This window comes from Syngnathus acus, chromosome 2, assembly GCF_901709675.1.
Source record: "Syngnathus acus chromosome 2, fSynAcu1.2, whole genome shotgun sequence".
NCBI lineage: Eukaryota > Metazoa > Chordata > Actinopteri > Syngnathiformes > Syngnathidae > Syngnathus > Syngnathus acus.
In genome coordinates this window covers 8,334,193-8,361,447 of record NC_051088.1, presented here as the reverse complement: position 1 = coordinate 8,361,447, position 27,255 = coordinate 8,334,193, and the positions used below count along the sequence as shown (strand labels likewise).

The 27,255-nt window shown below is 45.4% G+C and overlaps 1 protein-coding gene across 2 annotated transcripts in view; it reads right to left on the bottom strand.

The window, feature by feature from the left end:
- The window catches only part of samd11 (sterile alpha motif domain containing 11), a 45,525-nt gene that overhangs the window by 8,147 nt on the left and 10,123 nt on the right, over window positions 1–27,255 (bottom strand). For both annotated transcript variants that reach the window (XM_037272593.1, XM_037272601.1), the window contains exons 3-7: window positions 26,454–26,629; window positions 19,876–19,985; window positions 11,506–11,598; window positions 7,943–8,107; window positions 4,081–4,234 (exon numbers count right to left, since the gene is read on the bottom strand). In XM_037272593.1, the coding sequence (XP_037128488.1) occupies window positions 4,081–4,234; window positions 7,943–8,107; window positions 11,506–11,598; window positions 19,876–19,985; window positions 26,454–26,629 (698 nt within the window). The remainder of the gene's footprint in view (window positions 1–4,080; window positions 4,235–7,942; window positions 8,108–11,505; window positions 11,599–19,875; window positions 19,986–26,453; window positions 26,630–27,255) is intronic.

Here is a 27,255-nt window from a genome sequence, read left to right as displayed (position 1 = left end):
CCACACACAGACACATATGGGAATGGAACAGAGGAAAACAAAGTGGGAACCAACGACGGGACGCGTGCAACCGCAAATATTGTTTTGTAACCATGTTCAAATTAGCTAGCGCCTGCTTGTCTCTTGCTTGGCTTAGTGGCGAGGGAGCGGAACAGCTTGGACGGAACACTCGCATGCAGGGACGAGGGTCTGTGATGGTTGTGAGCTATTGGTCTGAGTGTGCGTGTGTGTGCGTGTGTCTGTGTGTGTGTGTGTGTGTGTGTGTGTGTGTAGGGGAGGGGGTGAAAAGCATTCATCGATCGCCTGTGCCGCTGAAATGTTAATGCTAATCGTATAACCGCTCTCTCCGGCGGCGCCTTGCACTCCTGTGGCAGCTCCAATTAATCTTGGGTGAGGGCTGTGGCGCGTGACCCCAGGGCCGCGGGCTGGGGGCCCCACTAGCCGCTTCTTATGTAATTACACCACCCAGTGTGTAATCACCTGGTTTAATCCCTCAGGGCAAGCAATTAGCCTCGCGACGCGCAGCTCCACGAGGCCACGCCGCGGCTCACGCAAAAACCGCCATCAACCCCCACCCGCGGTCATCTCCCCCGCACGCCAAACTGCCTCAACTGCCGCCTCTCAGATGTTCCCTTTTCTTTCTTCCGTCTCTTTGCACCGCCCACCGTTGCCTAGCGTTAGGCCACAGATGAATAACGGTCAATTAAAGCTGCATGACTGGGGCTGCCAGGCGTCTGCGCCACCATAATTAGGCCTAATCACGGAGGGCGAGGGAGGGAAGGCGGGAAAGCAGCGCGCCTGACACTCCCTTCCTCCATCTCTCATTCTTTCGCTCCCTCTTTAGAGCGCAATTTGGACAGACAAGTGGCGTGCCTTGGTATGTTTTCTTTTTGGCCTTTCCATACATTCCTATTGTACAAATGTAAGGTGGACTCATAAGAACGCAAAGCTCCATGGTTAGCCTGTGTGTGCGCGTGCATGTGTGTGTGTGTGTGGATGTGTGTGCGTGTGTGTGTGTGTGGGTCTCGCTGTGCCGCCAGTGAGGCCAAGGGCTTCTGGGAAATTCACTCGTGTGTGACGACCTGTCAGAGTGGCGACAGCGTTCTTGTCCTGAAGCAGCCCAGGCGAAGTGTGTGCGTATGTGTGTTTTGTGAAGTTGTGTGCGTGTGTGTGTGTGCGTGCGTGCGTGCATGCGTGTGTGCGTGCGTGTGTGTGTGTGTGTGTGACAGGACTGCCCTTAATGACGGGAGCGTGGGGGGATTAGGAGCGCCGCGCGGCCGCCTTCGGCTCCTTCTCCGCAGGAACACATTTACACAGGAAGCTCATTAAAATGGATGAGGCTCCCTCCTCGCTCACCGCCCGCCTGCCCTCCCTCCCTTCCCTTCCCTTATCTCACATTCTCTCCATCGCCTCACTCCCTATCTTGCTTCATCTCTCTCTCTCCGTCACATCGTCCTCTCGCCTTCTCCGCTTTTTCGCTTTTTTGCTCTGGCTTCCTTCTCTTCATCCCCATTTTAAGCCCCCATGTTTTCGACTTCCTTCCTCTCTTTATTTTTCTCCATCCCTCCCTATTTGCCTGGCAGATGCTCGGCGAGCTTAGCGCCATTTAAGGCCAGACAAATGGAGCGCCAGGCTCTAAGCCCATTGAGCGGCCCTAATGATTTGTTTTTAACAATGGGCCCTAATGGGCCCAAGATAATCAATGATGAGGGGTCGAAGGAAAGGTGAGCCATAGAAAGAGTTAGGGAGGGAGTTTGCCGTCTCGACTCGCTTCCTTAGCCACGGCTTTTCATTCCACCAATTATCTCTATTTGAATTCTCTCTTCACTTTGCTCTTATTCCACTTTGGGTTGCTCTAGAATTTGGTTCCTGTTCTTTCTTTGTTCTGGTTTAACACCGTACGGCCTCTTACCACTCATGTGTCCTCTACTTAGAGAAAAGGATGATGGGAATGTTCACACCCATCTACCACTCGGCTTGTATTTAACATTGCTAAGAGTAGGTTTGCCTCATCCTAATAATTGTAAGATGTACATATGTATGGAAGCTGAGACTTAACTGCAGACAAAACCAAGCCTTTATCTCAGGGGTGTCAAACTCATTTTTTTCGCGGGCCGCATTGTAGTCATAATTTCTTTCGGAGGGCCATTATGATTGTCAACCCAAATAAATGTATGAGCACCTCTCATATTATATACAGTATAAGCTACAAAACAAACTGACAAATAACTCATTTTCAAATCAGACTACTTAAAACTGGTCAAATATTTAAAAAAAAAAAAAAGGAATTTTTAAAAGTGAAGACAATTTGCAATTCTAGTAATGACACGAATTTGATGCACAATTTGTCTTCGCGGGCCACGTAAAATGATGTGGCGGGCATTTGATTTGGACGACTGCTAATACTCATACTTGAGTTATAAGCATCACGCTGCTTAAAATGTGAGAACGGTTGCACTTGCTGCATGGAGGCAAGACCGCGCACGATAGACTGCCAAAAGTGACTGAACTGCCAAGCAGCGTGCGAAGTTTGTAGTAATCTGACCATCGGCAACTAGTTTGTAGTAAAGGACCCAAAAGTCCGACGTTGTCTGTCTCAGCACTTAGTGGTTCTCCTCCAAGTTTGGCTGAAAAGTGAGCAGAGGTCAACTGCCACAGGAAGTAAATAAAATTGAGTTAACTGGGGAAATCGATCATTGCCAAAAGCCTTTCAAAAAAAGCCTTGCACTCTCCTTTGTTTCTTGTGTTGTGGCAATGGACTTCTTCCATGACTATCGCACCACCATTTTGTGGTTCATTAAAAAGCAGGCCAGTAAACTGAATGTAAAAACCCAAAACCCAAAACAGGGTGGCCGTTTTTCAGTTGTAACACATCAGTACGTACATGTGCGATGGATGCTCCGTCGCTTTTGGCCACTTCACTCTATGTCCAGCAAATTTAAGATTTCCAATTGCATCTTTTTGCAATCTTTTGTTTAATTATTGGATGATCATAGCTGTCATTTTGAAAAGTGGCCTACAGTATTGGAGCACAGGTGGAATTCTGCTCCTAAGTAAATAAAGGCCTTGCATTGTACACTTACCGAGACACTTTATTTTCTCCTTGCTTCTTTCATTCTCTCATTTGGACAAAGGTACAATTAACGCCATGTGCCCTTGAGCCCATTTTGTCCTCCATTATAATCCCTCCGAAAAGTGTGTAGTTCGTGAAGAGGTTAAAGAGGAGACAGGCGGGAGGCTTTTGGTTGTGGGGTGAGGCCTATCCAAGCCTTCCTGGTGCTGTGTGGCTAATTACATTGCTCTGTATACACTAGCGGCGCATAGCCGCAGCTTGCTGACCGCATTTGCACTGCACCATGTGCCAAAAACACACACACAAATCATATTCACACAAACAAAGCCAAATTCAATCCGCATATGTGGCGTACATAACGTTTGAAAAAGTAGCGTGCGCAGACACACATGCACGCACACACACGGATGCACCCCCCCCAATAGCGCACCAGGAGGCCGCTCCGCTTCCTGCTTATCCCCACCCCCTTCCCCTCACTACCCCCCTCTCGCACAAACATCCCCCCTTCTCATCCTCCCTCCCTCCCTCCCTCCCCGCTGCCGCACCGCCGACCCATTATCGATCCCCCGCCTCTCCCCGCGCCACATAAATAATCGACAAGCAATTATCCGCCCACTCCCGCTGCCCCCGGCTTTGTTTGGGAGGCACGGGGGCCAGCGCTGGGGGTAGAGCGGGAGGGGGGACGAGCCGGTACGCAGCCGTGCTTCTCCACAGTGGTAGGCAAGAGGTTATTTGGACATGCTCTCTCTCTCTCTCTCTCTCTCTCTCTCTCTCTCACAGGCACACACACACACACATTTGCTCAAATCTTTCTCAAGAAGATGGTAACTGACCCACTTAGATGCTTTTCCCACTTAGATGCTTTTTCTATTTTGTTCCTGCTGTTCCCTCACATCAACCGTAATGGCCACTTGTGTGGAGGATGTTGGTGACAGGGTTTATTAATGAATCACACTCGCGATGCAAACTAACTCGGGGCCGGCAAGTGTTTACGGGCGTTTCCTCACCTGTCTGTGTAATGTGCATCTCGGTGCTGCGGTAGGCCCTGCTTGCGTCTCTGGCTGGATGATGAGGAGCTGCCTCCCGTGGGCAGGTGAGCTTCTAAGGCCGCCGGATTCCTCACCGCCGCAGCCAATGCTTCCTGCTGTGCGCGCAGCACGTCTGAGTAAAGAACAAAGATAGAAAACATGAGAAGTGGAACAGGGAGAAAGAAGGGTGATGGAAGATTGATAGTTGAAGCAAAGAGGAGAAATGAGGAAAAGAAAGAGAAAGATGTAAATTTAGCATCCAGTGGCTAATTTCCATGTAGACAAGCAAAAAATCCCTGTAAACATCTATTTAACACCCATGTTGAGTGGGATGTGCATTACTCTCATGTTTGTGACACGGGAGGAAACAGGTATGTGTGCGAAGACACACATTGAAGGGCCCCATATTTGAATTTGTCAACTTGAAAACATATTTGTGTATATATATTAGAATTAGAGTATCATTTGTTTAGATGAGTGAACATCCTCGCTGTATTAGTTACAGCCTGTCTTAACTTTTCACGAGTGTGTTGTGTGGGGCGGTAGGGGCCAAATCAGGAAGCAGTACAATTGCACATAGCACAATGCAGATATCCACCAAGGCCAAACACTCCAGATTGTCAACATTATATACACTCCATTCAGTCACACATTAAACAATGACAAATTGCAATAAAAAAAAATCATTGTTAAGTCTGAATTAATTTCTGCATTTGTACCTACAAGGGATGGATGGATGGATGGATGGATGGATGGATGGATGGATGGATGGATGGATGGATGGATGGATGGATGGATGGATGGATGGATGGATGGATGGATGGATGGATGGATGGATGGATGGATGGATGGATGGATGGATGCATGGATGCATGCATGGATGCATGCATGGATGAATGGTCGCTTGTGTGGTTCTCCATCTCACCCCAACAACCACAATGGTCCTTTCTAGGCACTTCCTGCCTCACGCTTCTCACCAAACCCTGACCTCTGGTGCTCACTTAGTTTCATCTCCTACCTCGCCTTTTGTGCCCTAGCTTCCTTGCTTCTCTCCCAGACGAGACCTCATCATTATTGGTTGGGCCAGGCCACACCACGAGACAAGGCGTCTAATGAGAGAAAAAGCTGTGCTCTCTCTCTCTCTTGCTCGCTCCCTCTCTCTCTCTGCTCCTCAATCTATCTACCCCCTCCCATTTTTAATTAGACAGATCCCTCAGGTGCCAGCGGGCCATTTCCGCCGCCTGTATGGGTGTTATGTGTGTTTGTGTGTATCGGGTGATTTAAGTGCCGCCTGTGTGTGTGTGTGTGTGTGTGTGTGCGCGCGTGTGTGTGTGCGCGTCCGTGCTGAACGGGCGCCGTGCTTGGGGGCGGGATGGGGGTGAAGCGACAGATATTAATGCGGCCTAGCTCCGGTGTATCGATCTGTTTGCTGCGCCAGGCCGCAAGGGACTCGGCTGGCGGCAGACAAGGTTGTGTGTGTATGTGTGTGTGTGTATGTGTGTGTGAGTGCGTGTGTGTGTGTGTGTGTGTGTGGAGGTGGTGGGGTGGGGTGGGGTGGAGATAAGAGAGGGATCAGAGGGAACCGGAGCCCCAGAACGCATGCACATACGATGCAGGGGTGACACGTTGGAAGCATTGACCTCTATGAGTTTTCTGTGGTAGCGCTGCTCACCACACTGGCTATTTTAGACAAGCGCCTCAGCTAAAGGGATATTATTGTGATTTAGTATTGCATCACTGGTGAGCTTGGAGCTGGGATGTGGCGGTTGGGACCCTAAAAAAAGTTTTAAAAATAACAAACCAAAAATCAAACACAAACAAATGCATTACATTTTTTTTTCAAGGAATGTTTCCGACTAATTAACTACTTTATAGTACTTGTACAATTATTGATGATAAAGTATTCCCAGGGTTTTTTTCATGGTTGCAGTTAGGACTGGAACAAATTCTTAAATTGGGAAATTTTGTTTTGATGGTTGACCAAATCGACCAGTGCCACCAAACAGATAGTAGTCAAACTTCTATGTAGCACTGCATGTAGCAACAATTTTCCGTCCACTAAAAAAGCAAACAACACACACTAGAAATCACAAACATTTCTTCCTCTGCATGAGTTATTTTGGGAGGTCCCATTTCGCCAGACTGGGTCCATATCGCTTATCCTTCTTTTGTGCATTCCTATTTTTCTCCTCTGCATCATTCCTGGAGTTGATCCAGAATCCTTTCAGTTCAGCCCGTGAGAACGCAGAGGAGTGGCGCGCCGATGCAGCTTGGCCGGCCTCGTGATGAGTTTGGTGGACTGGCAGGTACTGAAAAGCCCACATCCAATCCGCTCAGCACAGAATACGGCAGCAAATCGTGAATCCCTCCACAATGCGGCAAGCTTAGGCAGAAGTAAATATGCAGTTTGTCACGCCTCATAATTCTGACTGATTGTACTTGGAGCAATCACAAGCTGGAGTAGTCAATTTGTCTGGCGTGATGATAAAAACATGAAGCATATTGTTTCAAATATCAGTCAACTCAGACACAACACTGACTCGTGCATCCGTCCCTTCACTTTCAACTGGATCTCCAACACTTTTTCTTTTTTTCTTTTCTCTCCTCACAAGCCTCTTTTATCATTTGACGGCACGAAAGAAAGCCCTGCTGGCTATTTCAGCAAGCAAAACCCCCGCCCCCATCCTCCCCAAAAACTGCCCAGAGAGAACGTGCATCTCACAACACCTTGCACCTACAAATCCACACATGAGCAGACCTCCATCTCACCCCCCCCCCCCCCCCCCCCGTTTCACGCACTTTCATTTTGTTCGGCCGACACTTCAAACACATAAAAGGATGCTCTGTGGGGAGCGAGGCGGAGAGGAGGAAAGGGGGTTGGAGGATTTGAGAGGCTTGTGTACAAGAGACGACGGCTGGTAGGTTAGGTGCTTCACTTGGGGCCCCAGGTCAGTGTCAAGGGGCCCAGATTTGCGCTTGCCTTTTATGACACAAAACAGTGACGGCTCTGTCTCAATTTTGAGAGCAGCTCTGACTTCCAATTGGAGAACTGAGAGGCCAGGTAGGTAGTTTCATTGAATATGTTTACGGTAAAGAAAGAAGTCTTGCAGTGGATACAAGTTTTGTGACCAGAATCACTTCTGTGCAATACCTCATGGAATGGAAATGAAAAGACAAAATGTCAAAGTTAACAACAAGAATGCGCTGTCATCTGCCTCATTTTGGCAACATTGCTGGACAAGTATGACAGTGATCACACTGCCTCCTTTAACACACCAAAAAGGAGGTCAATAAATCTTTATAACATCATTGCTAATCAAATAAAAATGAGATTAGTTTAAAACTTCACTTAGAGCTGGTCATTGAATGGATTTATGCCACTACACATAAGCTTGTAAGGAACAGGAAGGACTTCATGGTTAGTGGTTTACAAAAATGGATGCCTGGTTAGTTGAACAGCAACTTGGCTTTTTTTTCCCTTCCAATTGCACTTCAATTAAGCTTAACTCAGTAGATGTTATCCCTCTAGAAAAAAAAATTGGGTCAAACTGGAGGTTGACTGGGTATTGAGAGATTTAGGGGCTTGAGGTACTGAATCAATAGCGCCGTTGATGCATACCACTTGCGGGTGTTGTTAATGACAAAGTGCCGGGGTGATCAGAAATCAATGAGAATCCCACCTTGAGACAGAGTGGGCAATGCCACAATTAGAAATGTCAGTTGGACCTCTCAATGGTAGCAGGGATTATAGCAAACTGCCACATACATATCAGTGATGGATATTTTGGTTTGTGCAATTTGGTTTAAAAATGCAATCAAGTTAGAAAGAGAGCAGACTGACCATGTCCGGGCAGTCCCATGCTGCTGGCCAGCTGGTAGAGGCGTTGCTGCTGCTCCTCGTAGGATCCATGCTCGCTGAGCGCTGACATCATGCGCCTGTAGTGCTCTTCGGGGCTCATGTGGCTGTGGCTGCCACCTGCCTCCCCCTCCGGGCTCTGTGCGCTCTCTGGGGACGGAAGCAGACCAACATTGTGATCGATGAGGACCATCATTGAACTGCCCTTATTGCAAGCCAATAAGAAAGAATGAATTTCTATTTTCATAAGTAACGTCCTTTACTTGCATTCTTCTCTACAGACAATTGCCTTCAACATTCACATCCACTACAGAGCTACATGCCAAAGATTGACACGTAAACCACCTCACCATGGAAATTTTACACCTTAACAGAAAACGTAAGCGTCTTCAAGTTAAGTGTGTGGAAAGTTTTTGTTTGTTTTAGTTTATTCATGAATATGCCAGTGCTGCTTGACTGGAGGTCTTGTTGGATGAAGCTGTTCCTTTCAATTCATGGATAATCTGTGTCTGTTTTTTGTTTCTTTTTTTAATTAGAGTTTCACAGCTAATGGGCACTTGCCTGACTGACACTTGTACAAGCTCTGCCAGAAAACGTGGCAACAGCAAAGGGACACAAAATGGGTAGGACATTTATTAGAGTGTCCACTCGACTCTATTCAAGAGTATTTGTAAGTAAGTCTGAGATCTGGTCAGGTTGCCACACGTTCATTGTTTGTTCCAAAGAGGACTGATGACGTTAAGTTCAAGTTCTTCCACACCAAACTCATCCAACAAGGCATCTACATTGGACAGAAAAGGACCTTACCACATTGATGTCTCCAAGATGGATTATAGAAATGTCCAAAAGCTCTTGTTAAGATAAAGGATTGAAAACGAAGCAAAACTGAGGATGTGCATGTACCGGGTTTATGGTGAAGATGGAGCCTAACATCTATCTGGCTGCCAGATTCTGCATTTCATTGCTCCATTTGACCTCCCTCCTCCCTCTTTGTGTCAATAGTAACATGATCTAAGGTAAGACGGAGGGCTATGTGGAGGTGGTTGGGGAGACAGAGGATGAAAAAGGGGCTATTTTTACCTTCCTCCTTGCGAGTGAAACCTGAGCCTGGCCCTGAGCAGGCGAGCAGGGGTGGCGCTAAGGAGCAGCCATAGCGGCTGGAGCGAGCATGAGAGCATCTCTGTCTCCACCGCCAAGCGTCCACTAATCCACCCAAGGTACTCAAGGCTCTAATGTATGTGCATGCAACTAGTCTGTGCTTGTCAAAAGTTTTTCTACCCTGTAAACAGCAGGGGTGTGACGACTTTGCTACAGAAAGAACAACAGACATCATTTACACAGCGGCATCCAATCTCACCGACTACCTCCATCTGCTCTCCTCTCAGTCCATTTCTCCACATTCATTACTCATTAATGGTTATTCTCCGTCGCCGCCACACACACAGACACACACACACACGCAGGTGTACGTAATGTCGGGCTTTGGGTGTGGACGCAACTCAGGGGTTCGCCACATGGATGGATCAAAAACTCATTACAGATTTGCTTACGCACAGAGGAACTACAGCAAGAATACTGAACACTTAAAGGACATTTTGTTAGTTAGCTGAACACAAATGTTCAGACACACGGTAACAGTATTACATATTTTGAACAGTAACAGTAACACAATGTTTCCTATGGACAATGGTTGCGAACCATTTAGAAAGTGATAACTTGTGTTCAGAGTTAGTAAGAAAACCTAATCACTACTATTATGGCATGAATGACACCGTCCATTAGTGTTGTGCTCACTTATGGCTACATTTGCCACATGTTAGCATCTACAAGCAGTGTATTAGCCCCGGTTAGCCATCTGTGTACCTCGTTTGTTAACTGTGTTTTAACCTCTTCTAGGCCTGTGTGTTGGATTCTTGACTCTAAATGCCTATGACAGTCACTTGGATTTTTTGGGGCAATACTACAAATGTTTCCACACCTCTGGTCCTATTTTTGTGAGCAGCGCAAGTCTAGCGCCAAGTGAAGTCTGTGTGCATGGGTGTTTTCTTTATTTTGATATTTTTCTAGACAGGCGCAGTTGGAAGGGGCGTTTGCAATGTTGTGGGAGTGAACACTCTTTTCTAGGCCACTCTCTCTTTCTGTCTACGTTTCTCTTTCCTATCTTTCTCTCTCTTTCTCTCTCTCTCTCTCTCTCTCTCTCTCTCTCTCTCTCTCTCTCTCTCTCTCTCTCCTCTCTCTCTCTCTCTCTCACACAAATACACACACACACACACAAAGACACAAACACAAACAAACACATGCACACGCACTAAATAAATTCATGCATCTTTGAGAGGCTGAGATGGACCCTAAGAGTGAGATTGTAAGTGCTCGGTAGTAGTACAGATCAGTCAAAAAGACAAAAAAAAGGGTGGGGTCATCAAACAAAGCTCCTGTTAAAACTCATTCACTCCCAAAGACATATTTATATGTATTTTCCGACTCCACACATTCAATACCAGACAGGGTATTAGAAAAGGGTCTGAAAATGGATGATACTGAACGAGTTTAAGGTCATTTATTCCTATAGTTTATCATCGTGTTATTTATGTGTCAACTAATCAAAAGTTTATCTAAAAAACAGTGAGTGTGCGTGTATGTACAGTACGTACTGTACGCATGTTGCTGATGTACAGTATTTCCAGGGATGGGCTTGGATGTACGGTAAGGCGCCCTTGGTTTTGCCTGTTCTATAATGCATCAGTCAGGAAGTCTTCTTGAGGAGCCTAGAGGGAAAAGCCTGCTGGTTGCGTCGGGCGCCCAGTTTCACGCCACATAAGAGAAATATGAATAATAGACGATGGTGACCGGATTGCTGCACTATTGCCAAAGGTATTCCTGTCAATCCGTGATTTATCATGCACTCGTATCATATTATGAGCACATATAAAAAGTGTACTATGAAGATTTGCCACAGTGATCCGCAAGTGCTCGTGAGGAGACGCACCACATTAAAAGTATATTGGTGGTCTGGTACAGTAATCACATATTTACCTGTATTTAAAAGTGAGATTTTTTTTCATACAATGTGACTTTGAATTTCAAATAAAATATAAAAAAAATAGCAATATTTCTGCCTTTAAAGATAATGTCAACATTTGCTATAAATGAGCTTATTTGAAGGTATAGTTGGGGGAAGGCATGTGCCATCTGTGTTGGGAGGGTTAGGGGATGCGGGCTGGATAAAATAGTGTGGAAAATGTGCTATTCTCAACTGTCCATACAAAAACAATTCTCAGCAGATTTTAACATGCTGACTCCTCACAAATGTCCTCTTCATCATTAGATCAAAGGTAATTTTATATGCGGATATACCGGATAGTACCTGTCTATGTGTGTTTTGCAGTGATAGATTACGTTTGATGAATGACTTTTCGAATTTTATAGTCCAAGTCAGTCAAGTCTCTTGAATACCAAAATGTATGTTTTAACCAAGCAATCCACGGGCCTGAAAATCAACGATTACGGTCTGACTCGGCTCCGCCCCTAAGTGCAATATTTGGTCTCACCTTTGGGGGATACGCTGCGTGACTTCTTACTGTCCGAGGGAGAGTTGCTGCTGCTGTTGGGAGAGAAGCTTCTCCTCTTGCTTAGAAGGTCATCTGTAAACACAAACAGAGCAGAGGGTAAATGGATGGAAACGATGTATATGAAATCTTCATACTGCTGAACTACTGTCTGTCTACCGGAATGGATGGTTGCTGGGGAATTAACTTGGGTGTGATGTAAAAGAGTTAAAAAAAAAAAGTTAGAGGTGGAAAGAAAGAGTTATTGAAGCAAGCCACAGGCATCTGGAGATGTGCCTTTTCTGTTGGAGATGAGAAGGGGCCTGAGCCGCCTCGATGGCATATCTTTCTCTCTCACTCGGTCGTTGTGTGTGCGTGCGTGCGTGCGTGCGTGCGTGCGTGTGTGCGTGTGTGTGTGTGCGTGTGACAACAGGACAAGGGTTGTGTCTCAGTATCTCACTAACGTCTTTTCCAACAGTCTGTCCTGAGGTCTTATCACACATCTTCCACTCTCTGTGTTTGTCTTTGGCCTCTTTTTCCAGATGTTGTCCTAAAACCCAAAAGATTGAATAGCCTGAAAGCTAGTGGTGTGCAAACTACAGCTTGTGGGACATTTGCAGCCCGCCGTCCATTTTTTTAGACGATCGTGTAATATCCCAAATTTCCAATTAACAGTGCGTGTTTGTTTTCTTGCAGTGTACTTGTACTACACTTTCAGACAGGAGAAGATGACCAAATCAATTCTCATCTCTCATTTCCTTAATTTCCACAAGACGTGCCTTGGAATCATGATTACTTGCTTCATGTTTACTCCATGTCATGGTCAGCTTAGTACACATTGCTCTTGTTTTGGTTCTGAATGTGGCGATGTGATTCTGTTAGTGCTCAACACGGGGACATGAAGGCGATGTAGGCCATGCAAAAATCCTTTCCCTTCACTGATTTATTGGTCTTTGCTTGGTACCTAAATTAAAGGTGAAGATAGTCAAAGTTGCCTGTTTTGATTTTTCTGTGTGCGGCCTTTGAAAGAAAAAGTTTGGACGTGCTTGCTTCGAGCTATTTTAATTCCTACAGCCCACTGTATGCCCGTTTGTTTTTGACTAATGCGAACACATATCTCTCATTAAAAATTCCTCTCACTTGTTCTCTCCTCCACACCTGAGTTCCTCCCAAGACAAACACATTGCCTCGCCTTTCCTCATCTTGTGTACAATCACAGCACCCCCTACTGCTGCCTCCTCCTCCTGGCCGTCTCCTCCCCTCTCATCCTTCCAGCCCGGTCGTCTCACCTCCACCCCCTCAAACACACCTCAAATCAATACGGGCCTAATCACGCAGGGAGGAGATGCAGACCGCGTCGCAGGAACGGAAAAGATGTTTGTCATCTCTTTTGCTGTCTGTTTTTTTCTGGCGTACCTCGCCTTTTTCTCAGACTCTGTCAGGCAAACCACAGGAGCAACTGCTTCCTCTGTTTTGCCCTTTTCCTGCCTTCTCGTCATTGAGGGTATTTTTGTGAATGGGGAGGAGCATTTGTTTTTTCCTACAAAGAAAACGACAGCTCTTTCTCCTCTTTAACACAACAGATGTTTATCATTTGTGCATAAAAAACAATGAACAATAAGAACAACATCAATAGTTTGGAAGGGTTAGTAGATTTCTCTCAGTAGCCTGGGGCTTGTCCAAACAAACACTTAAAAATGTCTATGTGTTTTGGCATGCTATCAAAGTATGTTTTTGGAAAACCGCCTGCACCGTGCACAGTTTATGTCTGCCTGGACATTCAGGTTGGACTACACCACTTTTTCCTTGTTAACTATCAGGCATGTTATTTACAGAAATGACCTCCTTCACGCTGCTGACTGGTCAAAAGGTTATTTAGGTTATAGGCCCAATGATGGTCAAGTTCAGCTTGGCAGCATTCAGACATAATTATATCGCATATAGTCTGACTGCAATTGTGGATGATATATTTCACATGGTTGAAATGCATTTGCAAGAGGTTTATTATTAGCCAGCAAAATGCCATAGTCAAAGCAATTTCATTACTTTGGAAATGCAGTACTGAGTGTGACCAGCAGGGACACATTACTTCCATAACGTCAACTCTCACCCAAACTACACGAGTAGTGTATTTAAAATACACTTTTGGATACTGGATGGACAATTAGTTGGTGCACAAGCATGTGATGTTGGCATGGTATGAAAATGGCAGTGCCTTTAGGCATTTTGGAGCTCATTTCACAACATCTGTATGTGGGACTTTTAAATATAACAACGACTCACATTTCTAATCCTTCGTTTGATGTTGTTGAAGAGATCCAAGAGCATTACCACCCTAAAAAAATGATTGGAGGGAGGAAGATGCTAATAATCTCAATGATCTCTTTTTTAAATTATTTACACTCTTAGTGTTTCGTTTTCCCCGCCCATTTGTCCCTTGTAAAATCCTGCACCGCCTAATCCAGGAGTAGCGACAGTTCCCAGTAGCTCAAGCCTCCATTCTACCTTCCAAAAAAATGCAAAAAACATGCTTCCACCCACGCCCGAAGACGCTCGCTGATGATCAAACACACATACTTGAGTCGTCTCTGGAGCTGACCTCACTAAAGACACGCCGTCTCCAGAGTGGGTGCCCGAGGGCCAAAGATTTGAGGGCGGCAAGCTTTTAAAGCCAATTAAATGGGGCTGCTTAGAGGACTGATGCTCTCTTTTAATGCCCAGCCCTGAGCTGTGCTAGCGTCTGTGCAAGCCGTTTACTAACTAAGGATGCTTACAGTCAAGTTTGCTACCCGGGGCGCTTCCCCATCACGCGCTTGCTTGTGTACTGCAGTGGGGGTGGTGATTATTATTTGATCGTCGGCGATGTGATTTGAATTTTTTGAAAGTGCCGATCTGGGATGTAGCAAACAAGACTACGCTATTTATCACCATTATGAGTGCATGTCAACACATATTACATAAAGCTATATTGGCCCTGCTAGGATTGTGTGCATTGTTCTCTTGTTAGCCCACTCCACATCTGTCTGTACCACAGGTGTCAAACTCGGGTCCTCGAGAGCCGCAATGATGCATGTTTCAGATATTCCCCATGATCAAATGGTCAGGATTGTTATCAGGCCGCTGCAGATCATTTGAATTAGGTGTGGTGGAGGAGGTAAACATCAAAAAGATGCAGGAAGGGACACTAATTGGACACCTGTGGTCTATATTTTGGTTCTCTATAGCTTATTCTAACCGGTTGAGGGAGATGGTCCTCCGACATGGATTCGTTCAAATCTGGTTTTGCCTCCACCATTTTCCCCATAGAGATTCCTCAAGTGTTGGATTTGTTTAGGATAGCAATATTTCCATGGTTAAATGGTACCAACTTAGCATACTTTTTGGCACCGCTGTTGTTGTACAAATTAAAATAGCACAGTAAGTGAACCGTGGGGCTAGCAACTCACAGAACATCTACTGGTCAACAAATAATGATCACTACTTTCTGACAAAAGAAATAAAACAGGACGAATCCAAAACACGTTTGCTTAAAAAAAGAAAAAGCACCCAAAACAAAACAAAATTTAGCTTGTCTTCTGGTTGTAACAAACGACCACATGCCAAGAAGAGGGAACACAATCCATTGGCTGTCATCCATTGTTGTCCTCTGTTTGCTGTCTTGAAATCATTGGCAGGTTACACGATGTCACCCTGCCACTATTTATGCTGACACAGCCATTCTGCCAAGACGCCCTGAGCTGAAAACGCAAACCCTCAGATCAGAGTTTACCGATGCAAACTGCTCTGCATCACGTAAATATAAAGGAGAGTGGTCCAAGAATTGCTTGGTATAACTTGTGATTTGGCCCTGCACAAACACATAGAGCTGAATCCTCATCCATGCAACATGTCCAAATGTCACTAAATGTCAACCTTGAAAGTTAACCTCCTTTATAAGTGCAATTCATCCTACTGAGAGGAAAAACAGATGAGAAGGAAAGAGTAGATAACGACAGAGAGGAAACAGCGGGATCTAAACCATTCTTTCATGTGACACCATCAGGGCGAACCATCAAGCAAGGCAGCATTCCTCGCTCTCTGTTTCTCTCCAGTCCGATTTCCTCTCCTCCCTCCTCTCTCCATCGCAGGGAGCGTGGTGACAGCTCAGACAGCCAGACTCCTTAATTCCTCTCTTACTCCGTTAATCTGTCATCTTTATCAGGCCAGCAAGGGGGAGGCGGGTGGTGGGGGCCGCGTGAGGAAAGGCGGGGTGACAGGCGGCGACGTGGGGTGGGCCGCCAGCCGCAGCCCCCAATCAATCTCCACATTACAGCTGACAGAATGGTGCTAATAACTTATTGATCCCCCCTTCCGTGCACTGGGGCCTCCACCGGCCCTGAAAGCCCCATCATTGATTGGCTTACGGGACGATGCAGCTGGACGAGGGGGTGGGCGGGGGGTTCGTGGTCGGTGATGGAGACGGGGGAGACGTGGGGGCGCTCGGGCTCGTGCCGAGGGAGGATTCGCCACTGCCAACACTCACAAAGTACACACAGTAATACAGTTGGGCGTGTTGCTGGTCTGTTTGTCGTCCTCTGCTATCCGACGGGGGGACGGAGGAAATTAAGAGGAGTGGAGCTCAAGAAGAATTATGGGCTGCATGAGGACAAAATGTGTCGCTAAATTCTAAGTCATCTGGTGCACAGGTGGCTGCTTATGTTTAAGAAGTTTCCAGAAGCCTTAATTTAGCCCATTTAGATTAGCGAAACACAGTGAGAAACATGGATGGAGCCATTAACAAGCAATTAAAAATTAAATTAAATTGATTAAATTAAAGATGTTTGCAAAATTGGGCGGCTCGGTGGCGCACTGGTTAGCACGTGCCCGTTCAATTCCACCTCCGACCCTCCCTGTGTGGAGTTTGCATGTTCTCCCCGTGCCCGCGTGGGTTTTCTCCGGGCACTCTGGTTTCCTCCCACATCCCCAAAACATGCTTCGTAGGCCAATTGAGCACTCCAAATTGCCCCTAGGTGTGAGTGCAAGTGCGGATGGTTGTTGGTCTCTGTGTGCCCTGCGATCGTCTGGCAACCGGTTCAGGGTGTCCCCCGCCTACTGCCCGATGACTGCTGGGATAGGTTCCAGCCATGACCCCCGATGGATGGATGGATGGATGGATGGATGGATGGATGGATGGATGGATGGATGGATGGATGGATGGATGGATGGATGGATGGATGTTTGCAAAATGTAAGTTACAAGGAGACGATGCATGTTTTCAAAAGTGATTCATCAGGCCTGAAGGTAGCTTTTAATCTCTAAACTAAATATCAAACATGTATCTGAACTTTTTGTCAGCAACACTACTGCATCTTCAAAATCGTGACAAGGTTTACCCCGACTCTCACCAATATCAGCTACCAATGAGCTCCAGCTCAGCTGCGGGACCCTATGTGCCACTGAAAATGACTCCCCTCCACCCCCACCCCGCGAAAAAAAAAAATCAATTTCTCTTCTGAAATAGACACTGAGCTTGTTCTTTTTAGCTAATCCCCCAACGGTGACAAAGTTTTAACCTAAACTCTCTGATGCACATTTTATGTATTTACCACCAAAATATTATACAAAAATGATATTACTTTTTGGGGGATCGGGCGGGGCTCATGCTTAGAGAGGAAAAATGAGAGGGAATGCGCCAAAATGAGTGAATGGGGGAAAACACAATTTTGGGGGTGTTTGTGGTTGATGTAATTTAGCATGATGTGGGTCCTTTAATAACAATTTACAATATGTAAGTAGATGCTAAAGTAATACTTAAAAGGCAATTTGCACTCAGCCTGCGAAAAATAAAATCTTTCCTAAACATCCTGTGTTCCAGATTTTCATGCAAGTAAAAAACAAAAGAGGCACTTAACCACACTAGGGAAGATGCTCACACACACACACACGCACACACACACACACACACGCACACACACACACACACACACACACACACACACACACACACACACACACAAACTTGCAACTGCCTGTGGGAGTCTGTGTGGAGGGAGGAGGGGGAGGAGGAGGTCCAAAAACACCTTATCTGCCTGTTTGAGTCTCCGGTCTGACCACAGCGCCACAGTTTACAGTCTCCACAGGCCGCCAGACTCTCAGCGTCGGCGCCCATGCTCTTCCTCCTCCCCCTTCCCTTCCCTTCCTCCATCCCCTCATCCCCGCATCCCCCAATCGCCGCTCACAGACTTCTGAATAGCCGCCGGCTGGAGAGCGAGAGCGCGAATGAGGGAGGGAAGGAGGGAGGGATGGAAAGGAGAAGAGAAGGCGGGAGGCAGCCTTCCTGTCTGTCCCTCAGATTTAATTAACGGCCTGCTCCGGCACAGAGACGACCTCCTTTCCTCCCTGCGCGCACGCACATGCACACTCACACACACACACACATGCATGCAGGCGGCGCTGTCCGCCACCATAGCCGCCGCCAGCTCTCCCCCGATGCCGCCAGCACACTCATTCATCTCTCTTTCCTCTGTCTCACCAATTCCAAATGTTTCTTCCATCACAGCGTCTCTCTGCTGTGAGCTTTCTCTTCTTTTGCCTCATGTTCTTCCTGTTTTTGTTTGCGGAGACTTAAATTGCACATTTCAGTGTAAAGTTGCAAAGTTGACAGAGGAGCTGGAGAAAACACTGGAAGATAGACAACTCAAATAATCCCCAGCTCTCAAACTTACCCAGACACCCACATGCGTATTTGGACGTCAATCCTAACCTGTGTTGATTTTACGTGGGCACGCATTCCATGCAGCTATCCGCTATTTGTGTGTAATCGTGTGCTTGTAAATGTGTGTGCGTCTAATTTCACTGGCAGACAGAATTAGAGGCTCTGATCGGATTGGACTTGTTTACAGACACGGAGCGTGGCGCGCAGGCGGTCTGTTAAATCACGCTTTAATGCTCAAACGGACAGTCTAGGACCCCCTGTAGCAAAGGCAAACTGTGGTCAGCAGCCCCCCTAACGCCCCACCCTTTGTGACTTCGCACAACACAAGTATTAGTTGAGAATGATTAAAGCAGCATTTGGGGGTGAGGATTCATCTCAACATTGGATGAGCGAAGCTGCCCGTTCTAATGGCAGTGTCCTTGTACCCACAATGCCTTGCTCTCACAGGTACCGTATGGGCAATTAATCCTGCAGACAAAAGAGATGAGCAAACAGAGAGCGAGGGAATGGAGGCGTTGGGTCTGAGCTGATTTGCCACTTGCTGTGCTAATGGCTAATAGGATGAGAAAAGGCAGGGTCACTCCGGGGGCAAATTTAGGGTGTTACCCACAAACTGGATTTTAAGGCGGGATGGATATGCGTATGCTATATCTTCTGTCTTCAAAGATGTGTACTATATAATAGTGTTTCTCCATGGAAGCCTTCAAGTTGAGTAATCCGCAGCTCTCAAACTTCATACACACCCACAAAACCTTTTGAATGTAGTCTACTACTGCATACACACTATATGATTATGCTGTTTTTTTAATGTGTTTCCTAAAAAATTTAATTTTTATTGTATCTAGTATTTTATTAGATTTCAATTTTTCTTTTGTCACATTACACTATAATCAAAACATTAGAAAAGCATACAGTATATGAGAATATTAGAAATGTATTAGAATTATTTTTCCAACTCCTTCCATTTTTTTCATGTTTCACCTATTAGCTATAATAGAAGTAGTAGTCTTACATAGAATTTTTTATCATTATTTTTTTTTACACTTGTCTATATTTGTTACGATTCACTTGCGCATACAACCTCGCAAACCTACCAACATTTGATCACATGATAAAAACATTATCATTTGCTTCTGTTAAGATAAGTGCCGCAGATCAGGAATGAAAAAAATGTGCTCTTTCTGTATTTAGTTTGCACACTAAACTGTGGAGTGGCATCCAACATCCAAACATAGCGTGATAATAGCTGATTAGTGAGGGTGTTTTCCGACCATATGTCTTTAATGGCGGCAAAATATCCTCCACGCAGGCTACCTGACAAATAACAGCGATTAAACGCTGTCTGTTTTCTGTCTGTAAGATCTTAGCTTAGCACGCCACGATTCCTTTACTCACGTGATTGTTTGGATTAATAGCAAACAAAGCTATTTATTCAAAGGTAATTTGAAACAAGGGTTTTAACCCCCAAACCAACCTGCTGCACAGAATGTAGTAACAGACAGAAGAGCGACCGTCAGGAAGGAGTAATAAGCTTACAGCAAAATCCCCCAATCGCACAAATTAGAGTCAAATAAGAGAATACTTACATATGTTACAAAGAATGTGTGAGTGTTAGCAACACAAAGTTACACGCACAGACACACACACACGCACGCGCGCAACATCACTGGAGGTCCCACCTGTGTGTCCTGTACTGGCATTGCGGTCAGAGGCTGACTGGCCCTCGGGCATGCCATGCTGTCTGCTGTGGTGCAGGTTGGAGATGATTGTAGAGAGGTCACTGTCCCGACTGACGCACGCACACATGAGAGGAAGAGAAGAGAGACAAACCGTTAAGCACGTCCAAACAGAAATCCCCAAATTCAAACCAGTGTGACATAAACCTTTTTACACTCTACTTACGACAGAAAGACTTCAGATAGACCAAAAGCTTTGTGCCCAAATTTAGCAGCTACAGGTGGCTATGTTGTGGACTGGCTCTTAGTTCTGACGTGTGTCACACTCTACTGCATCCAGCACTTTTGGCTCTCATCCCCACTCATCTTCCATACTTAGATCTATTATCCAACATATTCTCAACCTCTAAGTAGTTTAACAGCTTAAATCCTCATTATGCTGCTTCTGAGACAGATGCCAGCAAAAAATTTCAGCATCGAGCATCCACTTATAATGTAATACACAGAAAATAATTCAACTGAACAGAATATAATTTTATTCTACAGCAGTGATCCAGGATTTGCCATTTGCAACCCTGCAGTTAAACTTGTGATAGTACCAAATAGTACATAATAGTAGGACATAGTACAATAATACATGCCGGGCAGCACCGAGCTCGACCGGAAGAAATGCAGGGTAGGCCTAATATGAATATTATTTTGGGTATTTTCATATATGTTTTATTTGTATGTGTTGCAGCTCTGTGTGTTATAAGTAGCAAGGTCTGGAATACGTATATATCTCCTATGATGAATGAGGTTTTATTTAAATCCAAATTGAAAAAAAATCAATATCTTATATACGAATAATGAACAATACATGTTGACGCAGTGCCTTCCCACAAACAATTAGGGGTCCCTCACATTTTCCATTGCAGTGAGTTGGTGTGTGTGTTGGACTCGGTGCCCTGCTTGCTGTGTGGGCGTGAGTCGCCGACAGTCTTTCATGTTTGTCCACAATAGTCGCGCTCGGTCACGTCACTCTGCGTGCGGCAGGCCTATGACGCAGACACTGGGATGCTTACTTGAGAGTTGTGGTAAAATAAATGTTCTCTTTTATTTGATGTGATGTGTGTTAGGACAAGCATCGGCGCTAATGTTACCATCCAGAGATGTGATCAGCGCTTTCTCATACACACTTTTTTCTTGGTGATATAAGACTGTAGGGGGAGCCCTTTTGGCCAAAAAGTCCATTCTTCCTTAGCCTTGTTTTAAACCAACAAAAGGAAGGAAAAAATGGGTTTACCACCTCAAGTTGGCTGAGGCCGTCCAGTTCCCCATCAATTACCTCTTTCCTCGCCAGCAGACCCACACAAGTGTGTCAGGGGGGTATTTCATTTGCAATCTGATTACCATCCTGATCGCATTAAATGCCATAATGATGGGAAATAGCCGCTTAGCATTCAGGGGGAGTGTAGCAGCCGAGTAGTGGAAGTGTCGTCACACTTAATGGCAAACAGCTTGTGGAAGCAGTGGCTTGATTTTTTTTTTCTTTTTTTAGCTGACATTCCAAACAGCTATTCATTATTCTCTAATTTTCCCACCCAAATCAACCTTAAAAAGGCATTTCCCCCCCTTATTTTTTCATTTTGATCGCACCCTCAGTATGTCATGTCAGCTCGCAAGTTGATTAAAAGCAGAGCAGCCTCCGAAGGGGGTCCGCTATGACTCTGCAAAGCGGCGTTTATGGGACAGAAGTGGTGAATGGTTCTTAGCTGCCACCACTATGACGATGCCACACTGTTTGCGGCCGCTGGATTTGGTTTTTTTTACAGCCTCATGATTACAGGCTGCCGCCGTAATTTCAGGCTGCTGGCCGCCAGGCTGTTTTCCACACGCTAACAGAAAAGATGAAGGGGAGCGTCGAGAGCATAATGCTGGCCTCGCCGGCCATTTTTCATTCACACAGAAGCAATGACTCAGAAAACAGTTAACTAAGCAAGGGGAGCTTTGATTGGCCCGTGAACTGCAAACGTTTTACTAAACGACAGACGGGATCACTTTAAAATGAGAAGCCATCTATATCTGAGAGGCTGATTATCATCGCAACAAAAATGAGATGTAGAAGAGATGTTATTAAATTGTGATTCAAGTCATATTACATGAGTGGCGCCCACAAATGCAAACAACGCGTGACACAGCAGCCAAACTCATCGTCACACTCGCTCGCTCCATCACTCAAAGTAATCACGATAATACTATCGTGAACTTCTCAGGGAGGTTGGAGGTTTATTATCCTGTGGCGCGTCGGCCGCTCTAAGCCACAAACGGCAAGGACATTGTTAGCGGAGTAATTAGCGCACTTTTCCTGAGCTGCCCGCCGGGACTAATGAGGGGCTGAAGCCGATCTTCACCCGCGTCTGGCTGCCCTTAGCCCGCCCCCTTTCCTTTCAGTGGATGGCGGCAAGGTCACCAAGGGGATGGAGTTTAAGACCCCGTCACCTGAGTCAGCACTCCCACAGGAGCTGTAAGAATGGGAGCCTGGTGCGGCGAGGGTGAGCAGGGGGAGCGGGCTATTATATGAACGTTGGGCCTTGCTGCTAATAAGGACACGAGCCGCCATTTCTTGCTCAGCTCATTCCCGAAATGGTGAACTCCACCCTTTCATCTTGAACCGCGAGAGAGACTGAGTGGTGATTAATGGCTGTTGATACAAGTTTTAATAACAACACACTATAATTATATTTCTACCAACAGCACTAAAATAAAGATTTTCTTCAGTAGATGAATTTGAAGAAAAGCAGGCATGGTTGGTTACTTTTTACTACAGCTTCTTGAAACCCTAGTACCTCCAAATATACAAATTAGTAGAACCTCTATGGTTGGACACAATTCTTTCCACTAGCATCCATCAGGAAACTACGACTGAGAAAAGTCCAGACAAACAGGAAAGGACTCGGCATGAACAGCAAGCAGTACCCCACTGAGACCTTGGCATGCCATGTCTGAGGTGGCGATGCTGGAGGTCACAGTATGAGCTGGCAAGCGGAGGCGCCCCCGACGCCGCATCTCACGCCGCCACTGGCAAAGTGCTGACAGATGGGCTGCAGGGATGTGAAGGTGGAGGAAAAAGAGCGACTGAGACAAGCTGAGTCAAAAGTGGGATGTAGCGTGGAGATCTCCTCAAACTGTACCCGCCAAAGCAGCCGGAACCCACAACCCACCACAGATAACATACGCAGCAAAATTCAAATATAATTAAGGTACCGCAAAGTTCAACCACAGTCATTTCTGTGAGGCTGATTTGAACTCTGATTTGGTCGACAAAACACATTTTGATGGAGCTCATGCATTGGTTTTAACAATAAAACATAGTACATGCATACAATAATGGCAAAAATAGTATTGTGCAACACACACACTTTCATGCAAGTGTTTTTTTGGGGGGGAGGGGCAGCAACTGTTGTGCTGCTTGCAGCTATGAAAGACAGCACACAATGGAGAGTCAAGCAAGCAGAGGTGGAAATGAATAAAAATGGAAATAAACACTAAGCAACAGTAGCTCGTCTTCACTTTACCTTGCTTTTGTTTCTCCTCAGGCACAAGTCACAACAGCCGTGTCACAGATTCTGGCCATGCGCACTCCATTGACCTCCTTCATTTTTTACTCAATGCACTGTTTGTATTTTCTTGTTAAAAAAAACTCAGAGACCAAGCAAACCGAGATCAAGGGCATCATGTCAGAGGCTGCCTTCAATTTTTGAGAAGTTTGAGAGAGACTTAGGAAGAGTAAACACCCTCTCAAATAATAACTTTTGCAACTTTTTGGCCTCGGCAAACAAGCGTCAACAAAATGGCTTCAAACAAAAAGCATTTCCAGAAAGCCATAAAGCCGGCACCCCCGAAGCTCACTAATTAACACTTGGAAGAGAGACATTTCCAGTAAATTCACGCTGTCCGTGACCTCTTCCTGGAACAAGGTAATGGCACAGCCACAAAACAAATTTTTGAATGCGGTAAAAGTCAACTGTTTCCGTGCTTATTACTCAGATTGACAACGACGTAACCATGTAGAAATAGGAAGCCTGTGTTTTCAAGAATACACAATTATATGAATTTAAGTTCAAGCCTTCAAATGGTTGGAATAACTCTGGTCGATGAAACCAGGTGATGCCGTCCTTGAATGGGAAAGTAAAATCCACCATTTAAACATGGCTCTTGAAAAAAAAGGTTTTAAAAAAAAAAAGTCCAATTAAACAGTGTCATTTGCACAAATGTTCATAAATCTACCTCGAAATGATTTATGTCAATTAAATGAGGTGGAACTTGCGCCTCATACTTTTTTACGATGAAGTCAATTGACTGGTTTAAGTAAGATCTCTTGCCGTTTTGATGTCTGCTTTTGCCATTTAGCATTGCACATTAAGTATGACTTGATGTTCGCTTCTGTAGGTCTTCTCACACTTTGTGATCTCCTTATTCAATAATATTACTGACATTTCTTCTAAATGAAAGTGATTAAGTGGCCAATGATGTGACAGTATACCCCCACCCCCCACCCCCCCAGGAGGCTAAACGGAAGACATCAGTGGGTCCAGAGATGCTTGCTGGGTAATTACCCTAACTCTTTGTCAGCACTTTTTAATCGATCTTCAAATAAACTGAAAAATAATGCGGTAAATCAGTTTTTTTTTTAAATTTAAAATCAAGTTGAGTTTTTTTACTTTAAGATGAACTGCATCCTGGGGTTTACCCCATTGGACTTCTTCCTTCTTGTGCCATTGTTGAATATTACTTGGGTGTCTCAATTATCTTAAATTGTGTCTGTGCGACATAGAGATGGACATTTCTAAGTGATGCGTTATAAGAATAGTCCCCGCCTATAGAGCTATAATCTCTAGTGAACTGTGGCACAAGCTGAATAGAAAGTGAAGAAACTAAAGAGATGAAAGCAAACTTGTGCCTCTTATTCAGCCCATCGAGCTGTACAAGGTTATGTTGATGATGACATATGTTGGACGGCCTCAGTTTGGATGAAGGTTGTCGCATGCGAGACTTTGCGACACGTAGCAGTGGCCGCTGATGATACACACACACACGCACACACACACGCACGCACACGTCGAGGCGCCCTGTATTTTTCACATCCATTGGCCAAATCCAATTTGTTAAGACCCTTCTGCGACTCACTTACGAAGCTGCGGTCAATGGAAATCACATTTCTGTGATTGGACATCCCATTATCCCTTTCGTCCAGACCTGCATTGGCGGATAAAGCGGGGCCGAGACGAATGCCCGGGACAGACCGGAGCTGCGGCTCCAGCGAGTCCGTCGCCTTTCCAAAGGGTAAAAGCCTGACATATTAGTCATAAGTGTTCTTTAAATTCATTATCATCTTAACGCGCCAGCGGCGCAAGTGTCAGGGGAGGGGAAGCCCTCTTAAATGAGGTTAGTGGATCCATTTAAAGCGTCACAGTTGGTGTGCTGTCCGCTGTGTCACACGCAAGTCTCAAGACATAAAAAACATCCCCTCCCCTAATGAGTTTGCACAAGCTGCTAATATTGCCACCGGGGACTTTCTGAGCTTAATCAATGAACGTCCGCTACGTTATATTCATCCACACTCTGTCAATTTTGCACAAATCTGTTTGTTCAAGTATCAAGTGATCACAAGTGGATGTGGCGCCTCTTCTAAAAAAGTCACATGGGCTCATTGCAAAGTGCGCAAAATTGCATCGAATTTTCAGTCATCACAGCGCAACAGCCCGTTTGACTCATGTGGGTGAGACGACCTCAACCTGACCCGGTGTGTGACATTTGACTGTCTTTGCGTTTCTGTGTGTATCAAAATGTGAAAGTGACGTTATTATTTTGTCACATATACATAACGTACAGCAAAATATGTCCGCTGCATTTAACTCTTCTCTGAACAAATCCAGATCTAGTCAAAACCTAGAATATCAACCGTACAATTTTTACGTGTGGGGTGAAACTCGTCACTGGGGAGGAGGCACACGGGCGCGGTGGTGAAAAAGTGCAGACTCGACACAAAAAGACCCCAAAGGAATGGAACGAAGAAATCTTCTTGCCGTGAGGCAGCAGAGCTAAGCACTCTTTTGCCAAGATGCTGCATGTTTTGCTCTAACCGTGATCTTGGAGTCACTTTGAAGCAATCTGACTTCCTCCCAACGTGATGAATGGAATTGTGCGACTGCGGGCCGGATGTGTTTGCTAATGCCGTACGGCTAGCGCAGTTTTTAATTTGGGCAGGGTTGCTTTGAGGCAGTACCTCTTCTTCCTGCCATTAATCCTCGGCTAATTTATTCTGTTTGTATTAATTCATCACTTCATGTGCCCAGATCCTCAATCTTTTTAAAATGGGATGCAAGAAAGGATGAACATAGGCTCCAGTGGTCATTTCACTATTCGACACGTTTGGCATGTATTCTAGCTCGAGCACGGACCAAGCAATGGCATGAAAAATACATCAATAACTCATGTCAAGATGCATATAATGAGAACAGATCAACCAAATCCCTCACGATGCACATGTTGAGCCTTACATACATGAGTTAATCACTCCCATCTCAAAGATGGCATACCTCTTGCGCACTATACTGTAATGAAGCTCGTCCTCCTGCTTGATGTGGCCGTGATCCCCACTGGCTCGCTCGCTCCCTTCGCTGTCGTCACTGCTGAAGATGGAGGCCAGCTCCTTCTTGGGCACACGGTTGGGGGGCAGCGGGATGGTGCGCTTCTCAGCCAGGCGCCCACGATTCTGTACAACAAGGCACACGAGAGAGAAGTGAGTGCTTCATGCAGTTAGCATTTAAGACAACAAGTGCAAAGCTTCAGTTGATGGAGACAACTCCAGTCGACCTACGTCGTAGTATGGTTCCGTCACTACATTGCTGACTCATTAGGCTTGGTAAGGCCCAGGAACTTGTGCAAAATAAAATTACCTCTCAAATATCCGCTCTGTTTGAATATTGTACACCTAAATTATGACTTTGGGGGTGGTTACCATGATATTGAAATGATTCCCATAAACAACTTGGATGTCTGAGTAAGCAAATGGAGTGCCTTTTGGCTAGTAACATTTTTCTGCATTTGTTCTGAGAATGTCTTTGTTGCCTGAAATAAAATCATACAATCCATGTCCACTGTGCAGCTTTAGCTCCAGCCTCTACATCAGGGGTCATCAACGTGGAGCTGGCAAGTACTTGATAGTCCCCAAGAACTACGTTCTAAAAATAGCTCATGAGCGATGGGACATTATGATTTTCTTTTAGAACTTCTCACGAGACAAACAAACACACATATTTAGGACATTTAGAAGTGAAGTTGGAGAACATTCAGTGATCAGCCTGCTCGGCCCAATGGCAGGAATACTATGGAAGGGAA